A 15,364-nucleotide genomic window follows, 5' to 3' on the forward strand; every position below is an offset into this window, starting at 1 on the left:
AGCCACCTTAAAGGGACACTATAACCAAATATTTTCTTTCATGATTAAGGTAGAGAATACAATTGTAAACAATATTCCAATTTAATTCTATTACCTAATTTGCTTCATTCTTTAGATATACTTTAATGAAGAAATAGCAATGCACACGGTGAACCAATCACAGGAGGCATCTATGTACAGCTACCAATCAGTAGCTACTAAGCATATCTAGATATGCTTTTCAGCAAAGAATATCAAGAGAATGAAGCAAAATAGATAATAGAAGTAAATTAGAAAGTTGTTTATAATTGTATGCTCTGTCTAAATCATGAAAGAAAAAAATTGGGTTTCATGTCCCTTTAACATGGCTATTCATTTATTATCTATTGATTTGCATTTAAGCCAATTAGTGCTGTGTTGTGCACAACCCACGGGGGCGAGAGCACAATGTTAACTATATGGCTCACATGAACTAGCACTCCCCTGTTATGAAAAGCTAATAAAAAAGAATGTGAAATTTAGAGGTTTAAATGCTATAAACTATATTAATATAACAAAGTTGGTTGTGTAAAGCTGGGGAATGGGTAGTAAAGGCGTTATCTATCTTTTTAAACAATAAAACATTTGTGTTGACTGTTCCTTTAACAGCACTATTTCCTGTCATGCAGTGTTTCAGACACCTACCTCTTCAGCAAACAATACCATGGAAAGGAAGCAAATGTAATAAAAGTAAATTGTAAAGATTTTTAAAATTGTATTTGATTTTTGATTTTTAAAATGTGTTTTGTTTAAATGTAGCTTATACTTCATGATAGTATGCTGGAATTGTACAGCCCCAGCATACTAATGTGGTTTATGTCCCTTTAATTACAAAAAAATACATTAATAACAAAAAGAAAAGAGAAATGATGTCTCTGAATATATAGCAATATGTTTGTGTGTGTGTGTATATATATATAAATCAATTAATTTAAGATGCCATTATTCAAACATACATGAAATAAAGTATTTTTTTTTTAATTTATGCTAACTCTTCCATGCCCCTAATTAGATAGTAGGAGTTAGTATTTATTCCAGTCTAACCATACATGATAAAGACATTTAGGTGGGTCAATAACGACAGTAACGGCAACTACATTGTATATTATAGTGACTATAATGCCATAATACACAGAAACAGACTTCAGTGATTTTCATAATGTCACTGTGCCCAACATTAAAGGGACACTGTACCCATTTTTTTTCTTTTGTAATTCAGAAAGAGCATGCAAGTTTAAGCAACTTTCTAATTTACTCCTATTATCAATTTTTCTTCGTTCTCTTGCTATCATTATTTGAAAAAGAAGACATCTAAGCTTTTTTTTTGGTTTCAGTACTCTGGACAGCACTTTTTTATTGGTGGATGGATTTATCCACCAATCAGCAAGGACAACCCAGGTTGTTCACCAAAAATGGGCCGGCATCTAAACTTACATTCTTGCATTTCAAATAAAGATACCAAGAGAATGAAGAAAATTTGATAATAGGAGTAAATTAGAAAGTGGCTTAAAATTTCATGCTCAATCTGAATCACGAAAGAAAATTTTTGGGTATAGTGTCCCTTTAATATTATTTGTGGAGGTTATAGTCTTTCAATACTTTCAATAATAATTCATTGTAAAACATTTGCTAGAGATTTAAGGAGTACAGAAGGGTGTATTACAGTTCACTGGTGCTTTGCCTCTCAGACCATATATTGCTAATCTAAAACACTATAGAACATACAATGGAATCTAAAGCTGTTATCTAACATTCAGTTATTTTACTTTGAAAATGGATAAACTTTCATGACCTCCAAAGTCTTCAATTGACTGATCCTCAGTTATTCTCACTAATCGCTTTTTCCAGAAGAAGTAAATGATCCAGATAATTAATTGTGATAATGGAAGTTAAAACCATTAAATACGAATGAATGTGTTTTACAAACTCCCTCATTTTTGATGTTTGTGGAGCCTTTAAAAGCAGGAAATAACATTATAACATTCCATCCATTTCAAAGGACTCTTAGGACGATTGACGCCTCTTGGCTTTTCCAGCAATTAAAAAAATAAAACCGTTACTCACTTTGCTGTGTTAATTTAGATACCATGAAGCCTTTGTGGAAGAGTGAGCTGAATAACAAAACAAAATCACAGTTTAGTTTATCGGGCAATGGGGAGAATGCTTTGGAGGCGTATGAAGAAGAGATGCCAGGAAAGGAAGTCACAGCTGGTCAAGATTGGCTCATTTAGGCCTCCTTATGAAAAAAATTTATTCAAGCTGACAAGAAAAAGGTCTTTCAAACGATATTGTGATGGATTAGAATTGTATATAATTATTATACAAAATTAATTAAAATTTTACATAATTATTATACAAATATTCATAAATGTGAAGTCTTCTAAAATGGTAGGTTTAAAATAAGTGGTTTCCACAAGTTCATAAACAGGAAGGCTCATAAACTAGTAACTAGGATTACAAAAAATTGCATTTTTTTAAAGAATCTAATTCTCTCTTCAAAGGAGAATAATTGCAATTAAAATGGCACAATTCAGAATTTGATATCATATTAAAAGAGATAAATTTTACTTATGTCTATCAACCTGTGACATGCAAAAATCTTGGAATAAAAGTATGTTTTTACAGTAAACACTTCCTTTATAGGTATGGACTTTACCACATATATCCTCACTAGAGTTGCCAGACACCCTGTAACAAAATTCTGGGCCGGTGACCAAGGGAAAGTGGTAACTGGGGTTGGGTTTAGGCATTAGCTAACACCTCATGGCTTTGCTGTTCTTGTAATTAATATGCCCAATTTGGATCTCAGATCAGTCCCATAGCCCTTTAGTCCCTGTCAGTTATTTGCCCATATAAAACTACTGATCAGGCCCAAAACCCTAAACCACTCTCGGTTATATGCTCATATCAGACCCATAGACTGAAACCCATGTCAGTTATATGCTCATCAGACCTCAGGTCAGACTCATACCCTTGAAGATTCTGCCAGCTATTTGCCCACATTAGACCTCAGATCAGAATCCTGTAGCCTTTGTCAGCCATATGCCAAAAAATACCTTAGATGAGACCTATTAAGTTGTCTATTTATTTATATGTATTATGATGGATATCAAGTTAGAATACATGAATGCTTAGTTAAATATGAGACACCTGGTAGCCCTAGTACAATTATCCAATTAGTTATCCGAGATATAAAACAAATTGAGGAAGAACACACATATCTGCAAATACATGTATAACAAAAGTTGTAAAAGTGAATGCAGGCTTTATATATATATATATATATATATATATATATATATATATATATATATATATATATATATATATATATATATATATATATATATATATATTATATAAACATTCAAATAGATGCTAACTCAGTATAAATTATATGATCCAAGTACAGGTACAAATCCCCAAATACAGAATTCCAAAATCCAAACTTTTTCTGAAATCCAACAATTTAATTGATATTTAAAGAAAAAAATATCAAATATTACTATTTTCCCTGCCTGTAGGTCACAATCTTCTCTGCCTGAGTCTTTGGTTTGGTTTTGTGTTCTAAAATGAAAATCTTAGTCATAGAGGCCGAATTATGAAAGGTCTTGCGGACCTGATCCGACAGTGCGGATCAGGTCCGCAAGACCTCACTGAATGCGGAAAGCAATACGCTCTCCGTATTCAGCATTACACCAGCAGCTCACAAGAGCTGCTGGTGCAACGCCGCCCCCTGCTGACTCGTGGCCAATCGTTCGCCAGCAGGGAGGTGTCAATCAACCCGATTGTATTCGATCGGGTTGAATTGCAGCGATTCCTGTCCGCCTCTTTAGAGCAGGCGGACAGGGTTATGATGAAGCAGCTTCATAACTGCTGTTTCTGGCGAGTCTGAGGACTCGCCAGAAACACGGCCCTTTAAGCTCCATACGGAGCTTGATAATAGGCCTCTAAGTATATTTATTTAAAACAACAAATATTACCTTTCTGATTACAGTACTGTACTATCTTTCGAGGGTACTATGTATACAAAGGTATTAAAAATGGTATAAAACTACCTTAAGGTTGTTGTATAAGCTGTATAATGACATGTAAATATTACCTAAATGACATAAGATATTTTTGTTTACACTTGGTTCCACCCCCTCTCCAAACTGTCCCATTTTACTGATGCAAATGCACAAATATTCAAAAATCCAAACTATTCCAAAATCCAAACCACTTCTGGTGCCAAGCAGTTTCCATAAAGGGTTTTCTACCTGTAGCAGAATTCACAGGATTTTCATATGGCAAACAGATACTTTATTGACCTTACGAGGACTACATATCTCCTTCTTCAGATTCAGAACAATTAACACAAGTACAAACCAAGTATATATAGTGAGTACAAATAAACATACCCTCACATGTTATCCTCAGAAATGCTTCCAGTTCCGACTTATAGCTGGATGATGAGTGTCACAAACCAAGTACAAACCAAAAAAATTATATATATATATATATATATATATATATATATATATATATAGACACACAGACATATATATATATATATATATATATATATATATATACACACAGACATGCAGTGTACTGTTTATCCTCTAACAATGATTAAAAACTTGTCAGCATTGAGTGAAATCACACAACTTTGTTTTTGTTTTTGAGCATTATATTTTTCTTCACATCTAAATCCCTGCATAACATTTGCCATTCTAAAATAATTTGAGTGACCTTGCAGTGCTCATGAGACGTCTTAGAAATCTTGGCTGACTAGATTTAGAGAATCAGGTCCTTAATCCCTCAAAGTCAATCTCCTTGGCTTCTAAGGCCTACAAATATCTCTACTGAAATTCAAATCACTTAGCCTCATGCTGTTTGATGAACCTTTGACTATCCCATCGTCCAGGAAATATATGTATAAAAAAAAGTCTGTTTAATGTTTTAGATGACTACAATTGGAACACAGTGCTATAAAAGATCATATGACGTTATGCCTGACAAATAAAGCTAACACACCTATTTTTATGTAAGTTCATGGATACAGCTATAGCTAGTCACATATACTGTGCGTATATTATTATAATTACACTGAATATAATTAGACTTTTATAATATTTAAGGGACATGAAAACCATTTTTGTTCTTTCATGATTCAGAAGGAACCTGCAATTTAAAACAACTTACTCTTATTATAAAACGTGATTTGTTCTCTGGGTATCCTTTGCTTTATTCTCTTGGCATACCTAGGTAGGCTCAGGAGCTGCAGTACTGGGAACTAGCTGTTGATTGGTAGCTTAACATATATTCTTCTTGTCATTGGCTCACCAGATGTGCACAGCTAACTCCCACTAGTGTATTGCAGCTCCTATACCACAAGAATGAAGTACATTTTATAATAGAAGTAAAATGTATGCTCTATCTGAATCATGAAAGTAAACAGTCTGTTTTTTATGTGTGATATAATATATATATATATATATATATATATATATATATATATATGTGTATATATATACAGTATATATATATGTGTGTGTGTTTATATATATATATATATATATATATATATATAAATATACATATATATATATATATAAACATATATATATAGATATATACTGAATATATATACTGTATATATATATATATATATATATATATATATATATATATAGCTCAAGTATTTTATATGTATGTATGTATGTGTATATACAGTATATATATATATATATATATATATATAGAGAGAGAGAGAGAGAGAGAGAGAGAGAGAGAGAGAACACTCTGATGATGTGAATTACCACATGATGCTTCCACTTGTTTGTAAATTATTTAGGTACTGATTTTTTCTTTTAAGCTGAGAAACTGATGGAGTAGACAGTAAATATTGAAACATCCTTTCTATTTGTATGGAATGTGAGATGGTTCAGAGAAAGGAAGAAGCTTCAAGAGCTGATTGTTTTACAGAACTATTCTTGTTATTTTATTGATTTTTAATGTGATATAAAAAAAAGAATGAACTAGCCTATATTACTCGTTACCCAATGTTAAGTTGTAAAGGACAATGTATAATATTTAGAAGCGGTGGTAAACAGGTCAGACAACCACCTAGGAGGGGATTACAGTAGCAAAGACATGGTATAAAAAGTGAAAGCAAAGGGACATTATACACTCGTTTTTTCTATGCATTAATGTTTTGTAGATGATCTTTTTATATAGCGCATAAAGTTGTTATTTTTTTTAAAAAATGTGTAGTTTTGCTTATTTTTAAAAAACATTGCTCTGATTTTCAGACTCCTAACCAAGCCCAAAAGTTTTAGGAGAATACTGATGTATACCTACTCCAGCTCCTGTTTGTGTAAAGGGTCTTTTCATATGCAGAGGAAGGGGGAGGAGGGAGTGTCTGATATTTCCCACTTGCAGTGGGTGTTCCCGCTACCTTTTAAACAGAGCTATACTGGGAGCTTCTAAGTAGATTCTAAACCGTTTTATACTGGATTTTTATATCAGTATCTGTGTATATTATTATTTATAGTATTGTCTATTATATGCAGTTATATGAAAATGTGTGTATACTGTCCCTTTAAGCTGAGCCTTGTGGTTTGCAGAGATGTTGTAAACGGTAAAGAAAAATATAACCTGTACATAAGTTGACATGATTATAGAACCGTGAAAATGACTTCACAGTATTGGAATGGTGATTAAATGAAGAGCTATGAAATTCTATATAAAATACCCTTTTTAATTTGGAATATCTCATCCTAAACAACAAAAAGCCCTTTTTTTTTTTTGTAATTCAGACAGAGCATACCATTTTTGTTAAAAAGTTTTTTAATTTACATCTATTATCAAATTGACTTTGTTCTCATGATATTCTCAGTTGAAGAGATATCTAGATAGGTAGTGTGCACATCTCTGAAGCAGTGCATGACAGAAAACACTGCTGCCACCTACTGTTCTTGCAAATGTATAACATAGTTTAAATACTGCTGCCATAGGCCTAGATTTAGAGTTTTGTCGGTAACGACCCGCGTAGCTAACGCTGGCTTTTTTCTGGCCGCACCTTTAAAATAACTCTGGTATTGAGAGTCCACAGAATGGCTGCGTTAGGCTCCAAAAAGGGAGCGTACAGGCATATTTAACGCCACTGCAACTCTCGATACCAGAGTTGCTTACGGAGGCGGCCAGCCTCAAAAACGTGCTTGTGCACTATTCCCCCATAGAAAACAATGGGGCTGTTTGAGCTGAAAAAAAACCTAACACCTGCAAAAAAGCCGCATTCAGCTCCTAACGCAGCCCCATTGTTTGCTATGGGGAAACACTTCCTACGTCTGCACCTAACACCCTAACATGTACCCCGAGTCTAAACACCCCTAACCTTACACTTATTAACCCCTATTCTGCCGCCCCCGCTATCGCTGACCCCTGCAAATTATTTTTAACCCCTAATCTGCCGCTCCGTAAACCGCCGCTACTTACATTATCCCTATGTACCCCTAATCTGCTGCCCCTAACACCGCCGACCCCTATATTATATTTATTAACCCCTAATCTGCCCCCCACAACGTCGCCTCCACCTGCCTACACTTATTAACCCCTAATCTGCCGATCGGACCGCACCGCTATTATAATAAAGTTATTAACCCCTAATCCACCTCAATAACCCTATAATAAATAGTATTAACCCCTAATCTGCCCTCCCTAACATCGCCGACACCTAACTTCAAACATTAACCCCTAATCTGCCGACAGGAGCTCACCGCTATTCTAATAAATGTATTAACCCCTAAAGCTAAGTCTAACCCTAACACTAACACCCCCCTAAGTTAAATATAATTTAAATCTAACGAAATAAATTAACTCTTATTAAATAAATTATTCCTATTTAAAGCTAAATACTTACCTGTAAAATAAACCCTAATATAGCTACAATATAAATTATATTTATATTATAGCTATTTTAGGATTTATATTTATTTTACAGGTAACTTTGTATTTATTTTAACCAGGTACAATAGCTAAAATAGTTAAAATAATTACAAAATTACCTGTAAAATAAATCCTAACCTAAGTTACAATTAAACCTAACACTACACTATCAATAAATTAATTAAATAAAATACCTACAATTACCTACAATTAAACCTAACACTACACTATCAATAAATTATTTAAATAAAATATCTACAAATAAATACAATGAAATAAACTAACTAAAGTACAAAAAATAAAAAAGAACTAAGTTACAAAAAATAAAAAAATATTTACAAACATCAGAAAAATATTACAACAATTTTAAACTAATTACACCTACTCTAAGCCCCCAAATAAAATAACAAAGCCCCCCAAAATAAAAAAATGCCCTACCCTATTCTAAATTACTAAAGTTCAAAGCTCTTTTACCTTACCAGCCCTGAACAGGGCCCTTTGCGGGGCATGCCCCAAGAAATTCAGTTTTTTTGCCTGTAAAAAAACACATACAATACCCCCCCAACATTACAACCCACCACCCACATACCCCTAATCTAACCCAAACCCCCCTTAAATAAACCTAACACTAAGCCCCTGAAGATCTTCCTACCTTATCTTCACCTCACCGGGTATCACCGATCGGTCCTGGCTCCAAAATCTTCATCCAACCCAAGCGGGGGCTAGACATTCATCATCTGGCGGCTGAAGAGGTCCAGAAGAGGCTCCAAAGTCTTCATCCTATCCGGGAAGAAGAGGCGATCCGGACCGGCAACCATCTTGATCCAAGCGGCATCTTCTATCTTCATCCGATGACGACCGGCTCCATCTTGAAGACCTCCAGCGCGGATCCGTCCTCGTCTTCCGACGACTTCCCGACGAATGACGGTTCCTTTAAGGGACGTCATCCAAGATGGCGTCCCTCGAATTCCGATTGGCTGATAGGATTCTATCAGCCAATCGGAATTAAGGTAGGAAAATTCTGATTGGCTGATGGAATCAGCCAATCAGAATCAAGTTCAATCCGATTGGCTGATCCAATCATCCAATCAGATTGAGCTCGCATTCTATTGGCTTTTCCGATCAGCCAATAGAATGTGAGCTCAATCTGATTGGCTGATCGGATCGGCCAATCGGATTGAACTTGATTCTGATTGGCTGATTCCATCAGCCAATCAGAATTTTCCTACCTTAATTCCGATTGGCTGATAGAATCCTATCAGCTAATCGGAATTCGAGGGACGCCATCTTGGATGACGTCCCTTAAAGGAACCGTCATTCGTCGGGAAGTCGTCGGAAGAAGAGGACGGATCCGCGCTGGAGGTCTTCAAGATGGAGCCGGTCGTCATCGGAGGAAGATAGAAGATGCCGCTTGGATCAAGATGGTTGCCGGTCCGGATCGCCTCTTCTTCCCGGATAGGATGAAGACTTTGGAGCCTCTTCTGGACCTCTTCAGCCGCTGGATGATGGATGTCTAGCCCCCGCTTGGGTTGGATGAAGATTTTGGAGCCAGGACCGATCGGTGATAACCGGTGAGGTGAAGATAAGGTAGAAAGATCTTCAGGGGCTTAGTGTTAGGTTTATTTAAGAGGGGTTTGGGTTAGATTAGGGGTATGTGGGTGGTGGGTTGTAATGTTGGGGGGGGTATTGTATGTGTTTTTTTACAGGCAAAAGAGCTGAATTTCTTGGAGCATGCCCCGCAAAGGGCCCTGTTCAGGGCTGGTAAGGTAAAAGAGCTTTGAACTTTAGTAATTTAGAATAGGGTAGGGCATTTTTTATTTTGGGGGGCTTTGTTATTTTATTAGGGGGCTTAGAGTAGGTGTAATTAGTTTAAAATTGTTGTTATTTTTTCTAATGTTTGTAAATATTTTTTTATTTTTTGTAACTTAGTTCTTTTTTAATTTTTGTACTTTAGTTAGTTTATTTAATTGTATTTATTTGTAGGAATTGTATTTAATTTATTTATTGATAGTGTAGTGTTAGGTTTAATTGTAGATAATTGTAGGTATTTTATTTAATTAATTTAATGATAGTATAGTGTTAGGTTTAATTGTAACTTAGGTTAGGATTTATTTTACAGGTAATTTTGTAATTATTTTAACTAGGTAACTATTAAATAGTTCTTAACTATTTAATAGCTATTGTACCTGGTTAAAATAAATACAAAGTTGCCTGTAAAATAAATATTAATCCTAAAATAGCTACAATGTAATTATAATTTATATTGTAGCTATATTAGGGTTTATTTTACAGGTAAGTATTTAGCTTTAAATAGGAATAAGTTATTTAATAAGAGTTAATTTATTTTGTTAGAATAAAATTATATTTAACTTAGGGGGGTGTTAGGGTTAGGGTTAGAATTAGCTTTAGGGGTTAATAAATTTAATAGAGTAGCGGTGAGGTCCAGTCGGCAGATTTGGGGTTAATAATTGAAGTTAGGTGTCGGCGATGTTAGGGAGGGCAGATTAGGGGTTAATACTATGTATTATAGGGTTAGTGAGGCGGGAGTGAGGCGGATTAGGGGTTAATAACTTTATTATAGTAGCGGTGAGATCCGCTCGGCAGATTAGGGGTTAATAAGTGTAGGCAGGTGGAGGCGACGTTGAGGGGGGCAGATTAGGGGTTAATAAATATAATATAGGGGTCGGCGGTGTTAGGGGCAGCAGATTAGGGGTACATAGCTATAATGTAGGTGGCGGCGCTTTGCGGTCAGCAGATTAGGGGTTAATTATTGTAGGTAGCTGGCGGCGACGTTGTGGGGGGCAGGTTAGGGGTTAATAAATATAATATAGGGGTCGGCGGTGTTAGGGGCAGCAGATTAGGGGTACATAAATATAACGTAGGTGGCGGTCGGCAGATTAGGGGTTAAAAATATTTAATCGAGTGGCGGCGATGTGGGGGGATCTCGGTTTAGGGGTACATAGGTAGTTTATGGGTGTTAGTGTACTTTAGAGCACAGTAGTTAAGAGCTTTATGAACCGGCGTTAGCCCAGAAAGCTCTTAACTACTGACTTTTTTCTGCGGCTGGAGTTTGGTCGTTAGATTTCTAACGCTCACTTCAGACACGACTCTAAATACCGGAGTTAGGAAGATCCCATTGAAAAGATAGGATACGCAATTGACGTAAGGGGATCTGCGGTATGGAAAAGTCGCGGCTGAAAGTGAGCGTTAGACCCTTTAATCACTGACTCCAAATACCGGCGGTAGCCTAAAACCAGCGTTAGGAGCCTCTAACGCTGGTTTTCACGGCTACCGCCAAACTCCAAATCTAGGCCATAAATTGCACCAGTCACATGCACGCTCCTACACCTTCCTACCTGCTTTTCAACAAACAATACTAAGAGAACAAAATACATTTGATAAAAGAAGAAATAGATAGACATGGGAAAGCTTTTTAAAATTTACACTCTATCTGAATCATGAAATAAATTTGTGGGGTTTTATGTCCCTTGAAGATCAGCAGCGGGACAATTGTTTCTGTCTCCAGTGTTTTAAGCCTATCATCTGAGCATGTGTAAAATACATAATCTGTTATACAATATGAGGATGTGGAGATGAGAACAATTGTTCTATCTTACTGGTTTTTAAACCTGACCTCAGGCCTCCCTAACAGGCCACATTTTAATGATATCTGAACTAGAACACAGGTGAAATAATCAGCTGATTAGTAAACATGGTTATTTTACCTGCTCTTATCCAAGGTAATCCTGATAACCTGGCCTGTTAGGGAAGCTTGAGAATAGGTTTGAAAACCAGTGTTCTATAATGATATGCAAGACAAAAAGCAACTAATCCTTTCAGCTTTATAAACACTGACCTATATATGGAACACTGTTTCCATTAAAAAAGTACCTTGAAGATGTTTTCTATGCTTTCAGGTTCTACCAGGTGATAAGTTATAGCATCTTATTTCAGCCGGGCAGGAGAGCACAAAGGAGGAGGAGCTAAGGACATTGCGCAGGTCGTCAGTCAAGCATGAACATCGTCAGGAAGAAGAGTTTTAACTTCATCTTGGTGAATCTGATGAATTACTTTACTGAGGCAAAGGCAAGACAGTCCAGCAAGATGAGTCACATCATTTTTCATTCGAGTTCCACTCCAGAATCCATTGTTTGAAGGTGAACAAACAGTTTTGTAGGAGACTTTATTTTTTACAGAACTATACTTTTCTACATTATCCCTCAGAATCTATTTCAAACCTTATTTTTTATTTAAATTTGTACATTTTGGCATTTTTTTTACATTGCTTGCAAAAATTGAAATGTTTGTCTTATTTTTTTTTTTCTAGTATTTTATTGTTTAGTTTGTGTATTATTAAGATTATTGTGCTGTTTTTTTTGTTTTCTTTTTGTAAATTCAAGTGGTAACAAGGGTTAAAATATAATTTTCTCCATGATGGAGTTGAAAAAAACATCTTGATAGAACATGAAATTATTAGACAGCTTCACTAGCCATTTAAAGGAACAGTTAACACTTTTAGATTTTATTTTAAACAGTTTAGTTATGCATAGTAAAACAATGTTGGAATATATTTCTTTATTTATTTTGTCCCCTTTTCATGCAATTTAGCTCTGAAAATTGTGACTTTTCTAATTTTCAGAAATGACTAAGCCCACTGCAGATCAAGGTTAACCCTTTTTGGTTTTAACAGCTAACAAATGCAAAACAATGCACTTTATACTAACAATGTGATCGTGCCTAGCCTTGTTGTGTGCAAACGTAAGCCTGGATTGGCTCATCCAAATAGGACAGGAGGTGGGTGGAGTTTAGCTATTGAAAAACAATGCAGCAAACACAATTTTAATTTGTTTTAAAACTATTTAGACTTTGCTGATATGCTATTCTATTGAAAAACAACAGAAATGTCTTGTATTTACAAGGTGTTTGCTGTCCCTTTTAAAAAGATTTTTTAAGGCTTTCTCATCCCTGTGTTTATTAGACATAATTGTGAACACTCCATTCTCTCATTTACAAGCCTTGGGCAGATATTGATCTTATTTACATTGGTAATAGTAGATACTGTACATAAAACATCAAAATATACTAAGGTTCTTTGATTCAGTACCATGCGCAGTTATTTTGAGGTTCTATATACTGATTTAAAAAAAGATTTCTGAAGCAGATTAAATCCAGCAAATTTATTTTTCAAAATGTCTCGTTAAAGCAGCTGTAGTAGTTATATTACATGCCATAAAATGGTTGTTTTAAACCTTTCAGTTCATTGCACATATGAATGTATGTTGTGTTAGGAAAATAAAAATTAAATAAAAAAAAACAATTGTCAGCTTTTTGCATTTTGTATTATTTCTTTTTCAGTCTAAGTTTAGTCTATGATGTGTTATATATTATTTACAAATAGAAAAAAAGGCAATGTGGTAAACACATTAAGAGCCAGATTATGAGAATCGCGTTGACTGATTTAAATGAGTGATTTTGGGTTTATCGCAACTGATTGCACATGTCTCAAGGAGCGTTAGTATTACAAGTTGAAGGTAAAAAAAACGTTATCATCACATTCGTGGATTCTACCACCCAATGGTGACTTAAAGATTTCGGTCCACGAGGGGAGAACCAACCTCTGCTTTCTACATACATACCTCATAATGTTGAGGTAAAAACATGTGAGTGGGCATTTATCTTGTCTTTTACTGCACTTACTTACTTGGTTATATAACGTACTGCACTAGGAGTCTCTTTGGTTTTGTGCATTTTTCCCCTCTTTTCTCTGTCTACAGAAACTTTGAGAGAAGCCATTCTGGTTTTTCATTTTCAGATAAACCTGCAAGAACTGTGTAGAAGCTGGGATATCTTTGTATCATTACCTTATATAACTGCTCTAGTGGTAACATCACTTTTATACTTATGGTACTGTCCAAATTCGACTATCCTGAGCGCTAAGTACTGTCCTCTTTTGAGATAAATATATATATGGGTATCTATTTAAAATACATAGAAAACATTTCCTTATGGGAAGAACATTGCAATGTAAAATATTTACAGCAGATACACATTAAAAAACATTATTAAATATTAAAATTTATTAAAAATGATTATTCTTGTTTTCAGGTATTTGAGTGGAAAGGGTTCCAAAGTATGTACAGTATACATGTGTATATGTGTTTAAATGTATGTGTATATATATATATATATATATATATATATATATATATATATATATGAAAACAAAGTAGAAGACTCCTAGAGGGGTCTCTCTCAGAGATCTATCTCCTACTGATGAGTTCCAAAAAGAACGAAGCAGGCTGTCTAGTGAGTGATTTCTAGTTTGCTGCAATAATCCTGTTAAAAATCTGTGATATGCGTACACATTGCGGATCAGATTCATGACCATAAGTAGGACTATTCTCATGACTAGGGTTGCACCGATACTAGTATTGGTATCGGTGCCGATACCAAGTATTTGCACGAGTACTAGTACTCATGCAAATGCACCTATACTTATACCGATACCTCCACTTCCTACCCATACGCTATCTTGTGGAGTTTTTTCAAACTGCAAGTTCCCATTTAATTTTAAGCTGTAGTGGAGACTCAACTAAAAATGGTTCACTTCTGTTCGGCCAATACAAATTGCTGTTGTATTGTATTATTGTAAGAGATATCACTGTACCTCGTTCAGACAAACCCCTGAAGTACTGGGCAGATAATAAGCTGAGATTTTCAGCTCTGGCTAAAATTGCCCAAAATTATCTTTTTGCCCCATGCAGTAGTGCTGAAAGTGAAAGACTGTTCAGTTTAGCATCAAACAACATTACTGATAGCAGAAACAGACGTATAGGTGAACATACAGAGATGCTTCTGTTCCTTAAAAAGAACTTGCCACTAACTTTTGAAAAATGATTATAATGGCTAGATTGCCTGTTATACTGCTAGTTCTTATCTTGCACAATTATGCTCAAAACATACTGTACTCTGAGGAACATCCTTAGCTTATATAATTGCAGGAAGAGTGTTCATAGGAAAAATTAAGCTAATTCCTATGAACACACATCTTACAATAATAGAACTAGATTTAGATTACATTTGATATATAAGCTTTACCAATGCTCTGTTTACATTTCCAACTCAATAGACTTTAATGGAGTTGGACATGCAATGAGAGCATTGGTAAAGCTTACCAGTCAAATGTAAGCTAGCCCATAGTGTTCCCCATGTTTAAACAGTGCACTGGTATATTTTTTACTGTATTGCACTTTTGGTTGGTTGTGATATTACATTTGTTATTTATTGTTGTTATTATGAATATATTTTAATGTAATATTTTTTATTTATAAACATGTTCTGTGAAATTTCTACGAGTTTTTACAACTTTGTGACAACAAGCAAATAAAACTGTTTTATTATTTCATAATGTCTT

General features: G+C 34.9%; 1 protein-coding gene across 2 annotated transcripts in view; it reads left to right on the forward strand.

Moving 5' to 3' along the window:
• CRLF1 (cytokine receptor like factor 1) overlaps positions 1 to 13,273 on the forward strand; it is a 205,442-nt gene extending 192,169 nt beyond the window's left edge. For both annotated transcript variants that reach the window (XM_053702969.1, XM_053702968.1), the window contains exon 8: positions 11,868 to 13,273. In XM_053702969.1, the coding sequence (XP_053558944.1) occupies positions 11,868 to 11,881 (14 nt within the window). In that variant the 3' untranslated portion in view covers positions 11,882 to 13,273. The remainder of the gene's footprint in view (positions 1 to 11,867) is intronic.
• The last annotated feature ends 2,091 nt before the right edge of the window (positions 13,274 to 15,364 follow it).

This window comes from Bombina bombina, chromosome 2 (assembly GCF_027579735.1).
Source record: "Bombina bombina isolate aBomBom1 chromosome 2, aBomBom1.pri, whole genome shotgun sequence".
Lineage (NCBI taxonomy): Eukaryota > Metazoa > Chordata > Amphibia > Anura > Bombinatoridae > Bombina > Bombina bombina.